This window comes from Rhinolophus hipposideros (genome assembly GCF_964194185.1).
Source record: "Rhinolophus hipposideros genome assembly, chromosome: 15".
Taxonomy (NCBI): Eukaryota; Metazoa; Chordata; class Mammalia; order Chiroptera; family Rhinolophidae; genus Rhinolophus; species Rhinolophus hipposideros.
This window is the reverse complement of record NC_138061.1, coordinates 32203871-32229500: the sequence shown is the minus strand read 5'-3', so window position 1 is coordinate 32229500 and position 25630 is coordinate 32203871. Positions and strand designations below refer to the sequence as shown.

General features: G+C 42.6%; 1 protein-coding gene across 4 annotated transcripts in view; it reads right to left on the bottom strand.

The window, feature by feature from the left end:
* ACTA2 (actin alpha 2, smooth muscle) overlaps window positions 1-25630 on the bottom strand; it is a 231902-nt gene that overhangs the window by 4950 nt on the left and 201322 nt on the right. For 2 of the 4 annotated variants that reach the window (XM_081074814.1, XM_081074815.1), the window contains 6 exons: window positions 24530-24649; window positions 6030-6184; window positions 4488-4616; window positions 3575-3685; window positions 1933-2017; window positions 1414-1575 (listed from right to left, as the gene is read on the bottom strand). In XM_081074814.1, coding sequence (XP_080930940.1) covers window positions 1414-1575; window positions 1933-2017; window positions 3575-3685; window positions 4488-4616; window positions 6030-6158 — 616 coding nt within the window. In that variant the 5' untranslated portion in view covers window positions 6159-6184; window positions 24530-24649. Of the gene's footprint in view, window positions 1-1413; window positions 1576-1932; window positions 2018-3574; window positions 3686-4487; window positions 4617-6029; window positions 6185-8199; window positions 8342-9904; window positions 10175-24529; window positions 24650-25630 lie in introns of those variants that run through there. The other 2 variants (XM_081074816.1, XM_081074813.1) reach the window with 2 other exon arrangements.

The following is a 25630-nucleotide window of genomic DNA, read 5'->3' as shown; positions in this document are numbered from 1 at the left end:
AGGAAATCCTTGTGAACATTTTGTTTTGCAGGATTAACTGATCACTCTCTGTTATAATTGTTTTATAGTAGTTTTATATTGGATTTTCAGTTGACCTGGAAGTCTTATACCGAAGCAGCCCCTTTTGGGCCCCACAGTTTTCAAAAAGCTCCAGAGATCCATGTTGCCTGGCCCAGATAGATTCCAGTTCAAACCGTTGGCATATTCATTGCCTTCCAGAGAGAGGCAGGCGCTGGCTCGTGACCAGTCCTAGCCTAGGAGGTTCCAGTGCAGGAAGGAAGTCCTGCTGAAGGAAGGAATGAAGGAAGTCCGGAAGAATGGGCGGGCAGATACCTTTCAGTCTCCTGCACTCTCAACCTCTAAACTATTGGTTCCATCAGAGTCTCTGGGAACCGTTTCGAGTATCTGGGGTTCTTTATGGGGAGCAGAGACAGGAACAGAATTAATTCAACTCTCTACTCCAAAAAGAGACTTCAACATCTTCAGGGCTCAAATTTGGAGTCTAGAACAGGGGTGTCCAAACTGTGGCCCAAGGGCCAACTGCGGCCCGCAATCCATTTTTAATTGGCCTGCAGCAAATTCCAAAAATATATTTAGTAACCCAGGTGAGGCAATATGTACTTCACCTTGAGTGAGTGACCTGGCTGTTTGTGTATTTTACTGCATATGGACCTTGGTAAGAAACTTTGAAAAAAGTTTGGACACCCCTGGTCTAGAACATTAGCCTCAGGCATTTCCAGAAACCTAAACATTTGGATGATACCAAACTGGTGACGGGAAAGCAGACATGAGGGCCAAGGGCACTGAGGACATCCCAATGTCTCTAGTAATAGCTGACCCTGCCTCTTGTGGGTGAAAGTCCAAAGACATACCACTTCCTGCTGGATTGGTATTAATACTGGCTAGTAATTATTGCATGCTTACTCTGTGCTGGATATTCTATGCACCTTATTTAATACAACAGTCATTTAAGACATGGCCCATGATTACACCCATTTTACAGATGAAGAGACTATGGCTAGCAAGGTAGGAAAACTTGTCCAAGGTCACACAGCTAGTGAGTGGCAGTACTGGGAACCTACTATCTGGATGTCTATCTGGATGTCTCCAAAGTCTCTGCACTCTCTTTTCTATTTGGGAATGGAGGAAATTAAAAATGTTCAAATACTAACTCTGACTAGCTCATCATACTATATGGTTATAACTGATCTTCTTCCGGAAACAGTATCATCATTTGGCACTTTCACATAGCAAAATTAGCTGTGCTTTGCTCTGGACACTGGAGTCAACAGGGCTTGCTATGTGCAAGGCTCCCTCCCATCATTTATTTGGATAATTACTGTGGTCCTGTAAGTTACTGTAAAGAACACACCGTCCCTACACCCTCTTCCCTTTATCTCCTGCTGGCCTCACCGGTAGTCACGAAGGAATATCCACGCTCCGTCAGGATCTTCATGAGGTAGTCGGTGAGATCTCGGCCAGCCAGATCCAGACGCATAATGGCGTGGGGCAGGGCATAGCCCTCGTAGATAGGCACGTTGTGGGTGACACCATCACCAGAGTCCAGCACAATGCCTGGGGGACAATGAGGCAGGAAACAAGTCACCACGGCAGCTGGCATGTGGTTAGTTGCGGGTCTAGTAGAAGGGGAATTCCTAAGCCTCTTATTTGAAAGGAAATAAGGCATTTGGTAGGATAGGAGAGGGCTTTGGGAAAAGAAAACAGGAAGAGAGAAATAATAGGACAAGTCCTGCTGGAAATACAAGTGGAAGGGCTCATTTTTAAAGGTGAGAAGAAGACCTTTCAGGGCTGGGATTAGCTCTGTCATTTCTAAGTAAGCCCCAATCAGTCACAACCCGTGTGTTTATAACCATCGACTCCTATAACTGATGGTATATACAGTTCAGGCTCCCATTCCTCCAAGGTACCTACCAGTTGTACGTCCAGAGGCGTAGAGGGACAGCACCGCCTGAATAGCCACATACATGGCTGGGACATTGAATGTCTCAAACATAATCTGCAAAGCAATCCAAAGAGCTAAGTTAGTGATGCTGCCAGTCTTACCAAGACAGTTCAAGAAAGTGCCCTCTTCTTGAGGAGAACAGATTTTTGACCTCTCCGGTATAAAGAAAGAGACCTTTTAAACCTGAAGTTCAGACTAGTTGGAATTAGCCCAGTTCTGTGGTGTGTCTGAGGTTTCATTTAATTGGGTCCACTTTTTTTATGTAGTTTTTGGGTCAATCCCAGCTCCAGAATCTGAGGCCACTTTAGCGACAGTGAAAGGAGCCCTGATTCCTGGGAAATGACAACTTCCAGCAGGTAACAGAGGACCACGTACGATTGCCAATACCCTAGCTCATGTAGTCCAGGGAAAAGATTAGAGCCAGAGCCCCTCCAGGTCACTTGTGAGAAGTTTTTGCACAACGAGATACCCGTGGGCCTCCATTTCTCCATCTGCAAAACCCTCTTGGGGCTATCTATTCACCAGAATGTCTGACATCATTTGTTAGAGAGCCGTAATTCCCAACTATATTGCTTGCCTTCATACCATTTACAGGAACAATAATGCCCATCAGAGACATTTCTTGCTACATGGAGCAACTCCTAGGTACACACATGTTCACCCTTAGAGAATAAATGCTTGTGTGTTGGTGTCAGGACCAAGAGCTCTTCTGAGGAAAAGACCCTGCATTTATTATTCTCCAAGGCCGAAAGATCATGGGTAAAGACCAGGCTCTGCCACTTCTAGCTGTGGGACCTTGGCAGAATCACCTAATGGATTTAAGCTTTGATTTCTTCGTTTACATAACCTAGCTAATAATAGGTCCTGCTTCACATTTTTAAGATTTAAAGAGACAGTGCATGTAAAGTGCTTGGCATAGTGCTTAACCACAGCAAGCATGAAATTGATATTGGATGTTTTTATTGGAATGCTCATCCAAACCGGAAACCTCGTCTGGCTGGTGGAAGGATGATTTCCTGCTAGAAGATCTTTGAGCGCCAGACAAGTCACAGTAACAACAATAATAGCTATTATTTATTTGTTGAATGTTTATTATACCAGGCACTATGACACGTATGTAATATTTTGCCACATTAATCTTCACATCAATCATTTGAAAAATGATAGTACTAATATTATTCCCGAGATAGAGACAGGGACACTGAGGCTGTAAGACATTAAGTGGATTATGTAAGGTCATATAGCTAATAAGTGACAGATCCAGTTTTCAAACCTAGATCTGTCAGACTTCAGAACCAAAATTACCCACTGTATATTATCCTGCGTTTTGAAATGACTTCTCCTTAGTAGTTCTAACCTCAACACATTGCTTTTTCAATTTAATCTTTTAAATGCCCTATTTGCTCATGGAGGTCAAAGGAGGTAGTTCCTGCGGCAAGAATATGAGTACCATTGGGATGTTCCTGTCCTGTGGACGCCCCGAGTTCCTGAAAAGTTGTCAGTCTGCGAGTGGACTGCTGGGGTGGGCCATCTCTCTACTCTCCTGCACAGCCTCATCCAAACAGGACTTGCCCCAAACCCGAAGTCCTGGGTCCTGGAGTGGGTATTTACCTGGGTCATTTTCTCCCGGTTGGCTTTGGGGTTCAGGGGTGCCTCGGTGAGCAGGGTTGGATGCTCTTCGGGGGCAACACGAAGCTCATTGTAGAAAGAGTGGTGCCAGATCTAGCGGGGGTGGGGGTGGAGAAGAAACACAATGATGTCATGGGGACACTGCCAACCCCAAAAAAGGACCAGAATGAGCTAAATGAAACTAGGAGAAAATAAAATGTGTCTACATTTTTACTGATGCAGAGACTGAAGTTCTAAGACTGTTAGTAACTTACCCAAGGATTCTTATCTAGTAGATGAATGAACAAAAACCCAGAGCCAGCTCAGTGAGGCACGATGGTGTAGTGGTTAATAGCAGAGGCTCTGGAGTCAAATGAGTTTGACTGAGTTCAAATCCCACCTCAACCAGTTCTTGGCTGTGTGGGCTTAGGGGAATTTTGACACTTCTCAGCTTGAATCTCACCATGGATAATAAGAAGGTAATTAGTATGTCTTTGTGAGAATTAAAGTAACCCTGGAGTCACTATTTAGCCCAGTGCCTAATCCAGAGTAAATATTATTCAAGTATGATTTAGTTAAGTAAAAGAACAAATGAAAACATGAATGCATGAATGAAACTGACCTGAAAACCTAGTTCCCGTTTTTCATACTTTTAAGGAAATTTCCCTTGGCACTGTATGTTAAGAAGAGGACAGGTCACCCTGCTTCCGGCCTCCATTCCCTCCATCCCCTTCTTTTCTCACCAGGGCTGGGAGAAGCCTGTTTCCATCAGCTCACTCTAGCTCTTCCATTCATGCACACACATTTGGCCTTCAGGTGAGCCAGTTATTTTCCCTAGTAGTACCATGATGTTTTGAATCAGTGGCCACGGGAATTATGCCGCCTGAGGGCTCAGTCTACAGTGAACCTCCCGTACCTTTTCCATGTCGTCCCAGTTGGTGATGATGCCGTGTTCTATTGGGTACTTCAAGGTCAGAATGCCTCTTTTGCTTTGTGCTTCGTCACCCACGTAGCTGTCTTTTTGTCCCATTCCCACCATGACTCCCTAAAAAGATCCAACACATAACAAGTCAACTTCTTCCAGACCTTATGAATTGATTACAGTCCAATCACAAAGGGTTACATTATTGCAAGACAGAGTTCCTCTTTTGGTACCAAAAGCTATATGCTGAGTCTTATGGTCACTATGCTCTTAAGCAATGCCCCTCAGATGATTGGAAATAGGCCCAAATTGGCCTCCAGATGACAGAGGACCCTGTGGGTAATGCACCTTCACATGTGTGTTGTATTTTCTGTGTTCCTAGGTGATCTCTGTTAGGGCAGAGATTGTGTTGGTCTGGTTCTCCACTATAACAAATTGCCTGGCACATATTTGTCACTCAATAATTATTTGTTGAATGAATGTATGAAATTTTACATGTAAGTTAAATGGCATTTTACCTCTTATAAATCCCTTAAACTATACTTGGAAAGCTCTTGTCTCCTCAAGAGTGTGTGAATATGATTTTCTAACCATTATGAGCAAAAGCATTATATCAACAAATGACCACTCAGTGCTTAATTTGTGATGGATACATCCATACCAATCAACATCAAGGTATCTGTCACATGTATTTTTTTAATCATTAAGGTGAAACTTAAAAGAAAAGAAAGAATTCTCATTACTGGAATTTTAATTTTAATTGCATTAGAGTGACTGTTCTAGAATTGCAGACCAGTCACGGCTACAATGAGCTGTATGTAAATAGTGGTTTGTGCAAAATTGTACACAGTTCAACGAAGAAACAGAGTTCATTCATTGGGCAAGTATTTTATTATTTGTTCTTATGAATATATGCCAAGCTGAGAGCCGTAAATATTAATCAGATAGGCTCAATGAGCAAAATACATTTCTGATGTGAAGGAGAATTTCTGAGATGAAATTCTCAGTTTTTACCACATAGCTGCCACCAAGACTTTGTTTATACATAAAGTTCTGTAAAATTATCATGCAGCTGTCCAGATATATCTCGTTGACAGCTAGCAGTAAGTAAAATTACATTTGGTAAAAATGCTTACTCTCATCTAACATCAAGCTCTTTGGGAATGACTGATGTGGGAATGACTGATGTGGGTTTTCAGTTTCATTTCTCTCCAAAGAGTAGGTATGACATACATCAGGTAACTCATAGTGTTTCTGATGATGATCATGACAATGATTACATTTAGATGAAAAGAACTCACGAAAAAGGGACAGATATATCTGATAGACACCCACCAGATAATCTGTCTACAATGTATATGAAATTGGCACTTATCCCTTGACATTAATCATCAGAGATGTATTTTTAGCAAGGTTACATAATTTCTGGACAGAGAGAGAGCAGTAGCCAGTCTTTGGATAACTATAGACACACAGACATAGAGGTACCTAGCCCATAGCCCTGTTTCTCTCTGTTCCAAACAGAATTTTGCTCACCTGGTGTCTGGGACGTCCCACAATTGATGGGAAAACAGCCCGGGGAGCATCATCCCCAGCAAAGCCAGCCTTACAGAGCCCAGAGCCATTGTCACACACCAGGGCAGTGCTGTCCTCTTCTTCACACATCTTGGCTGGAGCTACTTCACAAGGTCCTGCATGGAACAGGGAGGAAGCCACCCCAGCTGTAATCCAGCAATCATAACACTTACCTGACCACTCTCACCTTCCAGGCTGGGTTTGGGACCCCAGAGCTCTCTCAGCTGACCCTTGTCTAGCACAGCATTTATTTCCAAGTACTTTAACTAAACTGGAAGCTTTTTATAAGCCCAAAGTCTGACTTCCATGTTTATACAACTGGCCTCTAGCACAGTGGCTGGCATATCACATGTGCTCATAAGCATTTTCAAGATTGACTAAGTGAGCAAATGAATGAACAACTGAAGAGCACAAATGAAAATATCAGACAATGAGATCAGATTTTCACACGCACAGGTCACTTGTCATAGGTTAAAGAACTGTCTGGAATTTGCAGTCAGTATCCACCCAACCTCACATTTTTCTACATATGTTATAACTTTAAAAAATTTTTTCAACCAGTAGATTTTGAGCATGTAAAAATATGGAAATGTTGAAAGGCTGAAAGGTTTAATGCAACATGCTTACAAGAAAAATCTCTTTTGGATCCTGAGAACTTTTATTTTACCCTTGGTAAAACATTAGAACCAATCAAACTTTCTAAGACAATGCTTTAAATTTCAGTGGCTGTAGTTATTCTTCATTAATGAACATCACTGCTAATCTGTAAATCCAACAAGCCAGGGTAAGTCAGATAAATTACACATCATGAAGTAGAATCCTTTGCTGCCATTGAGAAAGATAAGTAAAAGGACAAGCCACAGGTATATTCTTATGTAAGAGTAACAGGTTTAGAGAAAGTCACATTGTATGGTCTCATTAAAATGCATTTTTATACATTATAAAAAGAGTAGTAATATTTACCAAGATGCTAATGGGGGTTATTTTGAAATGGTGGGTTTTGTAGTTGTTTTTACTTATCTTCCCTGGGGTTTGTAATGTTTTCTAAGCCAAGTATCTATTCTTTTACTAATAAAACAACATTTAAATATCCCACTCTTAAGCTTGGATTCTGTAACAAAATTTGAAAGGCTAGAGCAAAAGTAACAACTTATAGATTTGCGAAATTGAAGTCCTATTAGAAAATATTTTCACCCAATACTCGTATTTTTAAAAATGAGGACGAAGTGATGTGCTCAAAGGCACATAGGGAATTAGAGGGAGAGTTGCATCAGGGATCAGATCCCCTTGGCTACCCCCTTGGTTTTCCATCCAGATTCCCATCCATTGCCCGAAGCAGAATTAGGAGGAAATAATTCTGTAAAGAGAGGGACACCCAGAGTTCTCTGCCTGACTTTGAGATCTTAGAATTTTAAGTTGAGGAAGATTCTTCTAAATTGGTGAACCCATTGCACACAGAGACATAGATATAAAAGGCAACTCTGTTAAAGAAATTTCTGGGAAGTAAGAAAGGAAAACAAAGCTATTGCAGTTGGAGTTCTGTCAGACGATTCCCATGAAACCAACGCTGCATCTTTCCAAATGCCTAGAACTTCCAGAGCAGGGCCTCATGTTGCATGACCCTCTATAAAGAACATGAACGTCAATTGAGATGATATATTTTTAAATCCAGGGCATGTACTATTATCCCCAACTGACAAAAATGGAAACCAAGACTCAAGGAGTTGAAGCGACTAGTCCAGGATTGCAAAACTGGTAGAGTTAGGACAATGGAGATTACAGAGCACGGTGATCAGAAGCTTGGACTCAAGTCAGACTGCCTGGTTATAGATCCAGGTATCACCACTTAGAAGCTGTGTGACATTGTAAATTATTTAACTTCTCTAAATCACCGTTTCTTTATCCATAAAACAGCAATGATATTAGTACATAGAGTTCTTATGGGGATTAGATTTTTTTAAAACATTTAAAATAATTTATGGAGGCATATACATTTTGAGTTCTCCATAAACATTTGTTTTTAAATGATTATGATGAATATAATGATGTGCTTATCATTATGCAGATCTTTTTATTGCTGGTCTTTGCTTTCTTTCCATACCGCCTCCAGGTTTGGGATGGCAGCCCTCACCTTGTGGATTCCACTTGTGAGAATGGAACTGGGTCTTGTAAATGGCTTGCCCTGTCCTTTCTCATCCTTTCCTTCCTTTTCCAGATACTGCATTATGTGGGCCATTTCTGTGATTTGGCTTCCGTCCTAGCAGCATAAGAAGCTAGAAGAGAGGTGAGATTTGAAAGCAAGGGAGACAAGACAGAGTAGCAATAAGAGTCCAAGGCATGTGTCAGAGGCAGCTGGCACGAGGATCACAGGCTCTCTGTAGATTTGCTAAGCAGATTTTCCAAACCAAAACTAAGAGCTGAAAACAGGATAAAATATTTGGAATAGGACACTCGGAAAATGTGCCGGGATGTTCACCATAAACGTCCTTAACAACTCTTGTGTTGGGCAGGGAGGATTTAGGGGAGTATTTGAATATACTGCAGAAAAAGTAGGCATAAGCTAGCATGCAGAAAAAAAAATCTCAAAATTCAGTAAGTCTACTTTTATTTGGCAAAAAAAAAAAATATATATATATATATCCAGGAGGGATTTTGTCATCTCTAAAATAAGCACTGTCATTATAGAAGAAGTCTGTGTCCCCGGAAAGGAGTTGGTTCAGTGGTTCACAACTGTTATCTAACCTGCATGAGCAGCGCAGTTTGGAGCAAAGCATTTCCTAATTAGGTAAAACACACTCAAATGTCTGCTTTTGGAACTGCACCCGGGTCAGGGGTTTTGCTCCAACAGACTAGAGTGCATCTTGTGCCAAAAATGAGTCGTTAGTGGGAGGAGAGGGGGGAGAAGAATGCTGTAGTTTCCAGTTCCATCGGTCTTGAAACGCAAACCATATTTAGTCATGAATCACAAAATAGAAGGAAAAATCTCTGCGTGAAAACTCTAGTTTTGGGCTGAAGCTGCCAAGCCCTGATTTACAGCGAAGTTCAGCCTGGGGTGGCAGGGCTGGCTCCACAGTACCACTGGCCTCATCAGGCTGAGAGAAATGCAAACCAGACACCCAGTAGGCTGAGACACAAACAGCTGTCAGATCCTCGCTCAGCTCCCTCCCTCTTTGTTCTCAGAGAAAGATTCAGTTGGTTTCCAGCTGCAGTCTGCTGCACACGACCCAGTGACCAACCGCAACACACATCCTAAAGCACAAGCTCACCGAGGCACTCACACGACATGCCTTTCCCACAGAAGACACTACCAATTAGAGCCAGAGGAACCCAGAAGCAAATATACAACTAGCCAATACTAAAGACTTGGTGTGTTCTCTTCTAAAATCCACTGCCAGACACCTTCACTGCACCAAAAATATACTCCAATGAAGAACCTCCACACCAAATCTGAACCCCAAATACTGGAGTTTCCAGTGTCTAAATATTTTTTAAAAAGTCTAACTTAGCAAATTATAACAGTGCAAACAACTAGACTGCATCCTTAGAGTATGCTACAAGATCTGGGCTGTTGGTTTCGTATAAAAAGATTTTACAGGTAACGCAGATTTCATTCCATCTTCCTCTCCCTCGCCTCCCCCACACCAAGCTGCTTCCTAGCTGTCTTTTTAATGTTAGATAATTCAAGCCAAATGCTACAATCATTTTAGTAGTACAATTTTCATTCAAAAATTTCAGAGTGCATGAGCCCAGGCAAATCCCTTCAGACATCTGATGATACTGGGTAAAATCAGAGCCTCTGGAATCTGTAAGTCACATCCCTGGGCAGTGCTACTTACTCTGACAGTGCTGGCTGGGCTTCTCCACTCTAGGTGGTGTTCAGGGAAGCTGAAAGCTGAAGGGTTGGTTATATAGCCCCTTGGCCTGCTCCCCTCCCACTTGCTTCCCAAACAAGGAACAAAGACAGACTTGAGCCCTGCGTTCAGTCTAACACAACCATATAGGGACCTCAGCACAAAACTCTCTAATCTGGGTGGCCAGAGGCCTGGGTCTCTTCCACTGCATTCCACAGCTCTGCTCATGAAACGGGAGGCAGTTCAGCTGCCCGTGGGAGATAAACACCCCAAGCCTTCAGAACAACTGCAGAACCCGCCCAGAGATACTGCCGGGGTGTAAGGGGTCAGAGAGAGGCACGGATTTGCACATTCCTCAGAAGATGCCAACCTGTTGTCCCTGCGGCATTTCAAGGCAGTTTCTAATGAGCCAAGAACAGAAAGGAGCAGCCTTTTAAGAACTCTCCAACAAAGGTGGCCTACAATAAATTGGCCTTCAATTGTCCAAAAATAAATTGAGGGAGTGACAATTTTACGGTAGTCACGGTTGTGTTTATAAATCGAGTCCATGAGCGCTGTTAATGGAATAGGCACGGAAGTGGAGACAGGGTTGACAGGCTGTGTTTCACAGAGGAACTCGGCACTCAGCATTATCATAACTACTTTAATCTTTTGGTCTATTAAATATGCCTACTAATTTCAGCAATGTAGCAGCATGATTAGGGGCTATCCTTTGAGCAGAGAGCCTCTGTCCCAGAAGCAGTTTGAGAGAGAAAAGAGCATGCTCAAGGGAAGTCTCTCTGGACCTCCTTCCTCTCCAGTGACCCATTTGACAGGTGATAGAGAGACCAGGTGATCCAGGCAGTTCTCAGAGATAGGTAATGAATGAACGAACACACACCTGGCCTGAAGCTCTCACTACCAAGTGTCAACAGAGAGCTTCAGTGATTTTCCATTTGTCTACTCCCCTCCTCCAAGCCAAGGTTCTAACTAAATTCATGATTGAAATACTCTTGATGGATACCATGAGTATTTCTAGACTGCTGACCTCTGAGAAAAATCCCAGAATGAATGACTTTATTTTATAGTTGTGGCCAGTTATTCACTCATGTTACTATGTCTGATCTGTTTGACATGTGGTATATATACACATACACATATATTTCTCTTGTAGAAATTGCACTCTTGATTATTTAAAAATTTCGAATAGCTGAAGACTACATGATCGCAGATTTCTCTGTGTTTTTCAGGAATTTCTCAACTGTGTCTAGTTTTTATCAACTAGAAAACCCAACTGTCTGAATGTTCAAATATGAAGACAAGACAGTACAACATAAAATTGAGTATTTGGGATTAATTCAACGGTTTTTCTCACAGGGATCATGTGAAGTAAAAATTCCGTATTTTTCTCGTGAAGGGGATGCCATTTGAGTAGAAGTGGGATCCTTCCTCCCCCAACTTCTGTTTCAAACAGTGCCTATGGAGTTCTTGGTAATTTTACAAAGTGAATGTTCCTTTAAACACCAACAAAAGAGTTGGGTATTTACCTTGATGTTTCTTACGTCATTTCTGCCTTGATTATAGTAGTGTATATCCACCACCGTGACAGTAATCAGGTGACATAAACAGACATACAAAAACATGACTTGGGGCTGGCCCAGTGGCTCAGGCGGTTAGAGCTCCATGCTCCTAACTCTGAAGGCTGCCCGTTCGATTCCCATATGGGCCAGTGGGCTCTCAACCACAAGGTTGTCTGTCTGGATTGACTCCTGCAAGGGATGGTGGGCTCCGCCCCCTGCAACTAGCAACGGAAACTGGACCTGGAGCTGAGCTATGCCCTCCACAACTAAGACTGAAAGGACAACAACTTGACTTGGAAAAAAGTCCTGGAAGTACACACTGTTCCCCAATAAAAGTCCTGTTCCCCTTCCCCAATAAAATCTTAAAAAAAAACAACCAACAAACAAACAAAAACATAACTCAAGGTTTAGTTTTTCTTACAAGCTTTCTTCCTTTTTCTTTTCTTCCTTCTTCCTTTCCTCCCTCTTCTTCCCTCCCTCCTCTCTCCTCTCTCTCTCTAATCTATGACACTAACCAGGGAGGACCTGTAACTGAAAATAAATTTCTGAGCAAGAGATTAAATGGTCTCATTGTCTGGGTTTGAGATTTATACTTTCATACCCCATCCAAGTCTCTTCAGTGAGAAAAAGCAGCACTGGATGAGTATGTGTATGTATAAAATAATCTTCAGTTGAGTGGCCAGATAGCTTCTGGGGCTCTGAGCCATGTATCCAAGGAGTTATGGGCAATCATAAAAATAGTAGTGTCTGATGACTTAGTTGCAGTTCAGGAAAACTATAAAATAAATTTTAAACTATAAGCACATAGTCAAGAATCATCTCCAGACATGTTGTTCTGCAAACATCATACACCATTTTTTTAACATTATTTAGTGATGATTTATTATAAATTCCTCGAGATCTGGGACAATTTTAAAACTCTGGAGCCCAGTCCAGAGCTGAGCAAGAAGTAAGTGCTTAACAATTTCTTGATTACTCTTTATCTCCAGTTCTTTGTAGATTTCAACCAGGCCATGTCAATACTGGCTAATACCCTTATAATACCATGTTTTCCTGAAAATAAGACCTAAACAGAAAATAAGCCCTAGCATGATTTTTCAGGATGACATTCCCTGAACATAAGCCATAAGGAATAGCATTATTCCTTTTTATAGGTGAAGAAATGGAGGCACAGATAAGCTAATATCTTGCAAAAGGTTTTATAGCTAGTAAGTGGTAGAGCAGGGACTCAGACCACTCTGGTCAACATCTCAGTTGACCAGAGACGGAATTGGAGCACATGCACCGAGGTGGAGGTAATGGCCAGTGCCACCATCCACCAAGCTAGCTGGTAGCAAGAGGTTAAATCATTATGCAAAGGCAGGTGACTTCACTGTTTAACATCCCTGTCTCATGAAATTCTGGGCACACAGGACACTATTGGCACCAGCTGGCTTCAGTTAGGGACAATGTCCCCAGCATCAGCTCCTCCCTCCTATCCTGACTAGACCCAAAACTCCCAGTTCCCTACTGCTTGAAGCTCTTCTTCACAAAAGCCCTGGGTCTCTAGGGTGACTGTCATGGTTTGCCCATGACGGAGGGGTTTCCTGGGACATGGGACTCTCAGTGCTTGAGAAAGTCTCGGGCAAACCAGGACAAATTGATTAATCTTCAGCAATGATTAAAGTGCCTTCTCTTGTGTATTATTATTAGTAATCTTTAGGGACTCTTCCTGTCAGAGGCTTTTGGAAAAGGCCACAAATATCCCCTCTATACCAGTGATATAGGCCGGCCCTGTCCGACAGAACCTTCTAAAATAATGGAAATGTTCAGTATCTGCACTGTCCAATGCAGGAGCTGCTAGCCACATGTAAGTACTGACCACTGAAATGCGGGTGGGTAGGAATTGAGTTTTTTATTTTGTTTTATTGTAACTAAATTTAAGTAGCCATATGTGGCTTGTGACTGACTACCGTATTGGACAGCACAGGTATAGAAGTGATTTTTAAACTTGAGTGCATCTAAAACCACCTAAAAGTGATTTAAAAAAATTCCAATGCCCAAGCCACACTCCAGATCAATTAAATCAGAGCATCTGGAATGGGACGCAGGCATCAAAAGTGCAGCCATGGATGAAAACCTTCAGAACAGAGTTTCTCAAAACATGGTCTGTGAATTGCTTGCATTGGAATCAACAAGAGAGTGTGTTAATAATACAGAACCCTGAACCCTTTCCCACCCAAACACACCTCCTAAATAAAAATCCCTGGGAGAGATCCCAGAATAATTTTTTAAAATAAACTTTTCATTTTAGAATTGATCTAGGTTTGTTGAAATGTTGTTAAGATAGTATTTTCCATATACCCCATACCCAGTTTCCCGTGTTATTAACTTCTTACAGCAGTATGGTATATTTGTCATAATTAAGGAACCAATAATGATATCTTTTTATTAACTAAAGTCCATACTTTATTCAGATTTCCTTAGTTTTTAACCTAATGCCCCCCTTTTTTTCGTTCCAGGATCTCACCCAGTATACCACGTTACATTTAGTTGTCATGTCTCCTTAAGTTCCTCTTGGCTGTGACTTTCTTAGACTTAGAAAGTTTCTTAGACTTTCCTCATTTTTAACGACCTTGACATTTTTGAGGAGTACTGGTAAGGTAGTTTGTAAAATGGTCCTCAGTTGGGAATTGTCTGATGTTTTTCTCATGATTAGACTGAAGTTATATGTTTTCAGGATGGAGACCTCAGAGGTAAAGTGTCATTCTCATCATTCATGCTATCAAGTTAAAGTACACTGTGATGTTAATCTTAACCACCTGGCTGGAGTTTGTCAGCTTTCTCTCCTGTAAAGCTACTCTTCTCTCAAGCCCTTCCATGTTCCACTCTTTGGAAGGCAGTCACTAGGTACAGCCCACACTTAAATGGGGAGTTACACTCCTCCTCCTTGAGGACAGAGTATCCACATAAGTTATCTGGAATGGAATCTATTTTTGAAGGAATCCTCAATGACTCTTATCCATACCGAAATTCGGGAATCACTGGGCTGAAGGGGCAGAATCACATGATGTCCTGGGGTTCCTTCCAATGTGATGACACTCTGATTCTGAGTGTGGATGACATGGTGAATGGGTAGATTTGCTGTGTTTCTGTGGAGACTGATAGGCACTTATTTAGTCTAGAAACCAAGCCGCGGATCTTCTAGACAAATTAGTGAATAAATATAGAATTGTTGATATTACTACCATGGAGTGTTTTGGAATTGGAACTCAGCATGTCAGAGGAGAAAAAAGCCATATCAAGGAGGATATCTATAATGCTTTGGACTGGAGTCATGGACACCGTTGAGGATTCAGCTAAAGAAGAGAAAGTTATCAGCTATATCAACTAGAGAAGTGGTGCTATGGTGGAGCAAAGGATCCTGGGAAATATAAGGTCATGTGAAGTGGGTCACATGGCACACAAGCAGTATAGGACACTGCAGAACTATAATGGCATCATTAACAATAACAGCAAACATTTATTAAGCCATTCGCATGTATCAGATATCAATCGTACTATTGATATATTTATTCATTCTTTAAATTAGAAAACTGAGGCTGAGTTTAAGTAGCTTATCCAAGGTCACACCATTACTGAGTGATAGAGTTAGGATTCAAACTGAGGTCTGCATGACTTTGAAGCTAAGGTTAAGGCAAAGGATTAGACTAGCTGTATTCTTAGAGGGAAAGGATATTCCCCCAAATACGCGAAGGATATACTGCACGTACAACAGTCAAGAAGCAACCGTGTTCCCACTCAGGAAGGTGGAAAAAAGAAGTATCCTTATTAAAGTCACAGACTTCAAAGAAACATTATAAGAATATATATATATATATATATATATATATATATATATATATACACATATATATACATATATATATACACATATATATACACATATATATACATACATATATATATATGTATATATATATATAGGAAATGATATAGGAAAAGCAAGCTGAAGATGAAACCGTCAGCAAGAGTTTTGGCACATGAACTGTGGAAAGAGGTGACGGTGTACAAGGTAATTCAAAACTCATTTGTCACTAATGGAAGCCTTGAACTAGCAACAAAGCCATTGCGCCAAGAGGAAAGTGTCTTATAATTGTCATTTACAAGCCACAGAACTTTTCTTCAACCTGGATGCCTTTTTGGCTTCAGAAGCCTGCAGTTAGAGACTGGACCTCTATGTTTCTCAAGGCATCAATCCGCAAAGTGGCACATTTTAATAATCAAGGAAATGGCCAGTGATGTGTGGTGAGGACTGTGAGAGGCCCAGAAACCTGGCCACACACAGGAACAGCTCTGAGTAACTGAGAAAGTTTAGTCAGAAGTAAGGACTCTAGGGGAAACACTGCTTACGCACTAAAGTGCTGTGAGGGAGGAGAGTGGGCATCTGTCATATCCTTTGTGAAAGTACAACAGGACCATGGGTTACATCTGCCAGGAAACCGATTTCAATCACTTTCACCTAGAAACTCAGGTTAAAGTTTCTAACGAGGCAATACAGGACAGATTGCCATATGGGGTAGAGAGTACCTTGTCAATTAAATTATTTCACTGGAAGCAAGATAGTTTCAGGGCTATTACAGAATGCAATTCCTGCACTATGTGGGAAATTTGAAGAGACTTTTATGTAGCCTTTAACTGTTTGACTCTCCAACCTTTTGATACAGTATAAGTGTCTTGGGTGAGTGTCTCTGCCTATCTCTGTTCCTTAAAAGATGAGAGATCAATATTTGCTGTTACAAATATGCAATATACAGCTATAACAGTATGTTGCTTTTGCCAATCTGGCTGATTTACACACATCAGACGAAAACTTAGTACAGGCAAGCAGAGAACAGCCACAGTGTAAAAGAAAGACACCTGGTGTGGAAATTCCACAGTCCTGACTCTCCCACCAAGAGGCAATTGTAACTTGGGACAAGATGTTTACATTTTTGGATCTCTAACTTATTTCTAAAATGAAAGTTTCAGCCATTTTGCCTCTCAATCTTTTTCCTCTGGTTCTAACATGCTATGTGATCTTCCCTTTGTCCTTTTTTTCAAATAGTTTGCTAAATCTCAGTGAGACAGTACTAGGCATTACCATTCAGTGAAAATCACCAAGACTTGAGGCTAGGGTTTGCTGATGATGCTCCAGAAAATATAAAAGACAGGATCACTACAACTAGATTGACTGACTATTCTGTGTCTTAATGTCTTTAAATGTGCACAGCCTACGTATGACATTTTTGCCATGTGTCAGTCATCTATGTCCCAAAGTCTAGGGCAGGTTTTGCAAATCCACATACGTATAGAGGCAGAAATGACTGAAAAGGCCATGCGATACCTCTGATGAGCGGGGACCCAGGTATCCCATAAAGGGATCAGCCACCACTCAGCTCTTGTCCATTGTTGATATGTTAGTTCAGAGTTAAGAATTTCCACTATTTGGATACCTGATCATGGCATTGTACACCAGAAGCTAAACATTAATGAATGCCAACTATAATTTTATATATATAACGTGATGGTTCAGTGTGAGGTCGGAGGGATAGTGGATGGGGGGAGGGGGGTTCACAGTGTGAGGGATATAAATGATGAACGTCTAAGTATTACCTTGTCTTGTACACCTGAAACTAATAAATAAATAAATAAATAAATAAATAAAAGAATTTCCACTATTTAAGAGAAGGCAGAAATTGCCATTTTTATGAGTAATTTTTATGTGCGTCAGTTTTAAATGATGGTAATTAGCACATTATAAAAAAAATAAAGCTAAAGAGGCTAAATCAATCCTTTCTGTAGGCCTTCTGTGGGCCTTCAGTTCATAAACTCAGACGTACAAAGGATAATAGTGACCAAGCCAAGCACAACTCCAGTGGTCCCGGGCTCTGTACCCTACAGCATTTCAATGAATCATTCATTTGAAACCAGGAGGGAGCAGAAGTATCAAGTGCTATAGAGGGTTAGTTTAAAGAAAATGCTTTACATGATATAACAGAATAGGGGCTAAAGTGCAACAAATTCGATGACGAGGAAGTCTCAATTAAGAATATTTCAGATAGGCATCCTCCCGACTGCTCTGTTATCAGCTTTTGAGATTTGATTTTGAAACTTTTCTTTAGGAAGGAAGCAGTAATAAAAACTCTGAGGTCAGTGTCACTGACGATAATATCACAGATGGTGGATATCCTGAATATGTAAACATAAAAGTGCCACACGCTATTTCAGTGTCTAAAAAAAATGAAAAATGACCATCTAACCAGCAAGTAGAATCAATTGCATAAGGAAATCTGGGGAAATATCCAGGAGGTTTATCCTCTGGGCTGTTTTTTAGGAGCACAGGATTTACAGTAAATGCCCCATAATGTCTTAGGTGGTTTGAATTTAATTCCAAAGAGTCACAGGGGAACAGAACTCATGTTTAGTGCCTGGCATGTCCCCAAGCATCAAACATACGTATGACATAGGTAATAAGATGTATGAAATAGTTTCTTACCCTTCTGAAGTAAGGGATTAAACAGCAAGTCTGATTTACAAGGAGAGGTATGATTAGAACCTAATGAGAATTTTTATTTAACGCTCGCCAGAGTTTACATAAGCAGGCACTTTTTGCCCCTGTCCTAGAAGCCACCTTGGGAGGTTAAACTACTTTACAATGCCCACCATTGCTCAGCTCTTCCAGACCTATAAACCAAACCCGTAGCAAATTCTTTTGGATCACTCTAGTGTTGTCAAATTTCTGTCCTTTGAGCGTGGATTTCACTTTTGTCTGTAGCCAAGTGTCATTCTCATCAAAGACTGGAAAAGGTGGTGAGTGGGCAAGCTTAGGTATTACCATTTTGGGTCGAAGCAGAGATAGGTTCTGGAGCAATCAGACTGATATCCTTGTGTGGCTTATAAAAAACCTGGATGTACAATATACATTTAGCTATATGAGTACATTTTTGCAGGTTTTCTTAAAGGTCTCTTTTCTCCGTGCCCATACTTGACTACAATGCTACAGTCTTTAAATATCTTCTAGCTAAACAACACTTTCTTACTCTGCCATCTCGTTCCCGATTTCTGCGTTTTTTCACAGGCCCTATGTAAGTTTAGACTATGCATCTATGTATTTTGCATATAGTAGCTACATAGTTTGTACCAACTGGTCTCTTCCCCACCGTGCAGTTACAAGAATTCAACCTTAGGAGAACAAAAATATTCAAAGAAGATTCCCTTCCACCCCTCCCTTTTGTCGCCCCCTTGCAATTATTTTCACTCCAAGATTCACAAATTATTTAATGCCCTAACTGTCCCTTTCCCCACAGCACACAAATTCATACAGCCCAGCCTCTAAGCCCTCATGCATCCCATTTCCAAAGCCTGAGAGACCTTCCTACCTATTATTCTGCTAAGTCACGTTCCTGTCTTATTTCAAAAGCCTGTTCAAATAAACCTTCTTAGGTTAATTTCTCCATATGGAGAATGTTCTGTCACCCCAGTGATACCCTTATGATATTTAAGCTCTTGTATTTTTTCATGGGTGCTCTACACTAACCATTAGATTGCAAACTTTGGGAGGCAGCTGGTGTGTTGATATTTCCGTAGGGTATACTGCCCTTTCACATATAGTAGGAAGTCAGGAGTGCAGTTAACTAAGCAACTTCCCATTTCCCCCAAACCTTAAAAGAGCTGCAGTGACCATCTCAGACATTATTATTTTAAGTTTGCCTAGCTTACTTTAAGAAAAGAACAGATGCAATGCACAAGATAAGGAAGTTCTCTGGCTCTAGGCTTCTTCAGCACATTTCAGGATTATTACAACATGACAGCTTTGCCTTTTCCTTAAACGGAGTGTGTCTGTCTAGTATTCTAGCCTCAGGAGGTCAAGCACACTAGGTCTGTCAATACACATCAACTGCCAAAAGCCAATGCACAGAACAGAGCCCTTGGCCAAACCGGCTGGACCAGTTTGGGAGATTAGGTCATTAGGCAAAGCAGCCAAGGGTGGCCATCATGCTTCTCTTTGTACTTCTACAAAGGGCAGATTTTCCCAGAGATTGCTGAGTGGAGGGGTCCCTTACTAAAAGAATAGCAAACTCACTAGACGAGTGTCTGTTTTATGATCCACTATTCAGGCTGATATACTGCTAAACAATTACTGATCACCATTATAGCCAGTCTCCAGGACAGCCTTACAAATAGCAAATTGTTCCTTAAATGAAGTTAACCATGTTTTCCCACCTCAGTCCTTGAAACTAGTGAGTTACAGCAGTTTCTTAAAACATAGCCTAAACTTATAGAACCATAGTCATTAGGTCACGCGCACAGTTTGTCAGATGTGCATTCCTGGGGCTCTCCTGAGCCACATTCTCTGTTGTGTGGGCTGAAGATGTATGTTTAAACAAGAGCCACCCAGAAGCACTGGAACAGAAGGTAGGGGGATAATCTGACAGAACTCTTGTAAGTGTAGAAAACGAGTGACAGTTGGTTCATCATTACTATTATTATCTTCTCTTGTTAGATTGTGGGTCCCAAGTATATATCTTCAGAGAGCTGAGTGGATAGCAGGTATATACACAGGAGAAGGTGATTGGACAAGACCAGACACCTTTGTTCTAGTTTAGGCTCTGCCACTAATTGTATGTATGGCTTTGAACAGTTAACTAACCTTTCTGGCCTTGGTGTTGTCATCCATAACTATAAAGTGTGTGGGCCTATATATTTTAATGTCCTTTTAATCTCTACCTATCTCTGATATAAATATTAAACGCTCCCAATGGCATCTATGAGGTCCTAGGATGAAGAGGTGATAGTTTTCACAAAAGTAAAGTATGACTCAGATACAGTGGCTGTAATTTTGCCCCAGGAGTCAACACCTTATCATTGACTGGCTGTGTGTATGACTTACACCTCAGTTTCCTTATATGCAAAATGACAATGACACCTGCTCAACTACTTCACAGGGTTCTTGAGCTTATAGAATTTATAGAAAGACATAAACTGCTCAAGTGTTTGGAAAACTATAAAGTGCCAACCAAGGGGACATAGTATTAGTTGTCACCTAAATTAGGGTTAATTCAGGTGAATATCAGGTGTCTGGGAGATGCTTAAATGGTTCTTGTCCAGAGTAATGTAGAAAGCACTGGTAATGTACATTTCCATTAGAAGATCCTGGGGGTTGAGTGAGAAGATGCCATAAAGAGCAAAGTGTCCTGAACAGTGCCAAGGGAGGGCAGGCTGTGTGCCAAAATCAGCCCCGGAGTTTACACAACACTGTTTTTAGCATCAGACATACTTTAGCCCCAAGAAAAGAAAGTGAACAGGAAGGACCCTGCAAGATATCTTTGGATGCTTCAAGAATTCTAAAAGCTGCAACTTGGAATTTGAGGCATTCACTTCCTCTTCAACAAAATTGAGACCCTATAGGGTAATTTCATACTGAGGAGCTCCCACTTCTTTGAAACCTGATTAGAATTTGAGGTCTTTAGAACAGGCCAAGACTCATTCATTCTCTATGAAGAAAGTAAACATATAGGGTCGGAGCAAGCGTGTCAGGTTTAGAATCAGGTTGTTCAGGTGGGATTTAACTGCCAGTTTTCCAACAACTTATTTTGAGTCATTGGGCAAATCATCCAGCATCTCAGCCCCTCAGTTTTCTCATCTGTAAAACGGGAACGAGGTCACATCTGCATCACCAGATTGTCGTGAGGACTGACGGGAGAACACAGTGGAACACTGAATTCTGGTGACTTTCCGTATAATCTTCCTCAGTATTACTCCATTCTTACCTGCATTTTATCATATTACGTGCTACCTAAACACAAATTGCTAAAGGCAGCACTTCCTGGCAACCTTCAAACAAACACAAATAAGCATAAGAACCCTTGTTTCTTGAACTTTCAAAGAAGAAAGGTAAACATATAAAGTAGAACATAATATTTTATAATTTTCTTACTATAAGCTATGTCCTGTCAAGACCAATTAAAAACAAAACAAAACAAAACAGGCTGAATCTCTCTGAATTACTACAGCCAGTTCAGAAGCAATAAAGGTTCACACACCTGAATCCATTTTAATCATCGCTAAATTAAAAATAGGAAGATGGTTGACAAAGGTTTTCTTCCCCCAGCCCCAAGTTTGGGTCACAATTTGAAATAAATATAAATTTGAGTTTTTTAAATGAATGCTATCTCAAGATTTTGTTGGTATGATCATCGTACTGCAAGCTTATATTTATCAAACAACTATAATGTCCAGACAACAATTGCTTTTTTTGCTATAACATTGTCGTGCAGGGACTCTGGTCCCACTCCCCGCATAAGAACTCAGGACATGGTGAGGCCAGAAAGGAACACCCACGGAGCCATAGATAGGGGAGTCACACCACTATATTCTCGCTGGTGGCTGGGTTGGAGACACAGGAGGCAGGAGCCACACAACCCACAATCCGCTGTCCACTTCTCTGCCAAACGACCCCGCTTGCTAACGGCAATCCACCCTTGCGAGCTTAGCCATGGCAGTATATCAGTGGCTAATGGCTAACCAGTAACAGCTGATGGCCAACTAGTCATAGCTGATGGCCATCCACCAGCCGAGCCAGCACCTTTCCATGTGAGGCCGAGAGCCTGGAAACTGCTCTCCTGGCTCTGTCCCCACACTCTACCCCCAGGGTCTCGCCTCACAATCTACATGACAAGTGTCTTCTGCAAGGGGCCCTGTGCCGTATTAGCCTATAGGCACCTACGGGCAGAAAGAAATTGTAGTTTTAGGATCCATTAATAGCAAATCCCTTCCATCTGGGAGGATACTTGCTAGCTTTTTGTCCTGGGAAAGGAAGGTTGCTGCTACTGGCACCTTTCCCGGTTTGTGGTACCAGACTTTTATGGCAGTGCTTGGGGTCCCTTGCATGGTTTCAACATGTAACAGAACAGGGGATCCCATAATAGGCCATAGTGAGAGCACATAGGTTCCCTGCAAAATTGTCCCGGCATCGGGACCTCCATATACCACAGTCACTCGCTGTGGCCACTCGGCCTCTGGCGTCACTTGCAAAGCATGGGTCAAACCAGCCCCCCTCATGGAGCTATCAGGCCCAACCACTGACAGTGGGGGTTTTTGACCCACCAGGACCAAGTCCACTGCTGCCATTCCCTTGCTTTCAAGCATGTGGGTGCTGGCAGCAAAATGTTTCCATTTCTGCTATAGCCTGGCTTTAACAGAGACTCACTTGTGGTAACCTGTAACTGAATGGGAGCAGCCATTCAATGTAGCAGAGCTTCTACTGGTGTGGGCCCTACCTTCTGTGGTCTCTCATTCAGGACTCTCAAGACGTCCCACAGACGCGGCCCAGTTGCGCATCATGGGAAGGTGTTTTGACACTTGGAGGCCTTGCTTCAAAAGGCTATTGTAGCGTTCAATTATGCCAGCTGCTTGTGGATTGTACAGGGTATGAAACAACCATTGTATGTCCATCCTGGCAGCCCAGTGCTGCAATGCTTGCCCCTTAAAATGAGTACCCCTGTTACTTTCAATGACTTGGGGGCTCCCATAGAGGGTGCACAGCCATGTAAGATCCACCGCTGTATGCTGCTGGTCCGCAGCCAGACTCTGCCAAGCAAACATCAACCCCGTAGCAGTGTCCACTGCTGTAAACGCGTGTATTGCATTGTGGGCCTTAGGCAGGGGTCCAATGTAATCCACTTGCCAGTGTGTGAGGGGCCCTCTCCCTCGCGTAGTCTGCTGTGTCTCCCAGGGGAGCCTCTGCCTTTGGGGACTGTCCTGGGCACAGACGGCACAGTCATAGCAGGCATCTGCTGTCTCGCAGACACCAGCACCTGCTCGCCTGCCACAGGTTTGGCTTCTAGCGTGCTGCAATTTCCTATGGAGCCAATGGGCCACATCAGTGGCAGGAGCCCGTTCTAACCATCAGACCCGTGCTAGGGCATCTGCTTCATCATTACCTGGGGACACTAAGGGGGAGTGACCTGTGGCATGCATTAGGGTCACCTCCTTTCTCTGTCCTAGGTCCCAGAGGTCCTGCCACATGGCTTGACCCCACAGTGGACGGTGTCCTACCAACCAGTTTTGGTGTTTCCATGTAGGGAGCCACAACGTTAGGCCCCGGAACACCAACCAGCTGTCAGTACAAATAACTAGGGGCCCAGGCTCATGGCTGATTATCATCCACACAACCCGTAGCTCAGCCCACTGGCTACTCTGGCCTGTCCCAGTATCAAACCAAATAGTGTCTGTTTTGGGCTGCACCCAAACGGACGCAGCCCAAATGGACGCAGCTCCCCGGCTAGAACCATCAGTAAACCAGGCATCCTCAGGTACTGGGAGCTGTCCTTCTCTGTAGGGTGAGGTCTCCAAGTCCTCCCCATTAAGCAGAACCCAGACTCAGCCTGAGCTACAAGCTCCACAGGCCCCAGGACCTGTTGCAGCTCTGTGCTCAAAGGACTTGAACTAATTGTGCTACATTACTCCCAGTAGGCACCCCACTTGTTGAAGGTGGTGGTCTGTGCCACCCCGTTTTAGGTCCCTGGGTCCACGTACGGACCCACCCCAGGACAGGATAGGTTGTTCGAACCAACACCTGTGCCGTTCCTGTGATGGCTTCTGTGGCCACTAGGGCTGCGTACAGCTGTTTCTGTATTAGAGAGTAGCAGACTTTCGCTCCTTTCCACAATTGGGACCAAAATCCCACTGGCAACTGGAGACGTTGCCAGAGGCCCCAACCATGTCCCTCTTGGGTTACGTGAACATCAAGTTCAAACCGGGCGACTAGGGTGTGCCACTTGCAGAGCCTGTGCCTGCTGCACTGCCCGTTTTTTGGCAATGAAGCCTTGCTCTATAGCCTCTGTCCCATCCCATGAGGCCCCCTTTTTTATCATGTTATACAAGGGCCTTGCCATTTATGCTAAATGGGGTACAAACACCTGCTAATACCCCAGCAGGCCCAAATACGTCTGCAGTTGGGAGACCTTGGTCAGCCGGGGAAAGGCTTGTATTTTGTCAATAATCGCCTCAGGTATGACCTTTGCCTTACCTGACCACACAACACCCAAAAACTTGACAGATAAGCCAGGGCCTTGGACCTTTTCCTCGTTCACCACCCAGCCACGTGACTTCAGGTGGCATAGAAGAGAGGGAACTGCTTGCTCTAAATCTGAAAGAGAATCAGATGTTAGTAATATGTCATCAACATAGTGAAACAAGATCACAGAGGACGGGTGATCCCACTGTGCCAGTCCTGGGCTGCAAGCCCATGGCAGACAGTGGGGCTGTGCAAGTATCCTTGCGGAAGGACTTGAAAAGTGCACTGCCACCCGTCCCAATTAAAAGCAAACTGCTCTTGACACTCGGGTGCAATGTCAATGGAGAGAAAAGCATTGGCCAAGTCCACTACATAGTGATACGTTCCCAGGTGGATAGTCAGATGGTCCATCAAATCATGAATTGAAGGCACCACAGCGTGCAAAGGTGGTGTCACCTTATTTAACTCCCTATAATCCATAGTCATTCGCCAGGTCCCATCTGGCTTCTTGACAGGCCATACTGGGGAGTTAAAAGGACTGTGCGTCGGCCTCACAATATGTGTCTTCTCCAATTCCAATATTGTAAGACCAATCTCCTGGCAGACGGTACTGTCACACTGTAATCACGCGCTGGGGCTGCAGCAACACTTGAGGAGGGTGGTGAGCAAGCCCGCGTGTCATCGCTTTCACTACCTGGATCCGGAGACGGAACTCTAACCGATATCTGTAAACTGAGGCCATGTAGCACGTCCACCTCTAGAATATATTCCGGAATGGGGGAGACATACACCTTGTAGGTACGGGGAGGGGTGGATCCTTCCTATACCCAGTGGTAAGGAAATAGCTTTTACGGTCATAAACATATACTAATAATTGAGATTTTCCAGTTGTGACCTTAAAGTGTGTCATGGTCCTGACATTTCTTCAGAAGTAAAATATTCAATTCACAGTGTTTTACGTATATAATTATTGGTATTTAACTTGTATGCTGTATATTAAATTTTTATTTAAGTCTTGGAAAACTTATAAGTCAGGTATGTTAGATTTGGCAACTCTCATCTATCTAGAATATCTAACCACAATATTTAATTATGTTTTTGCGTGTTGCATCT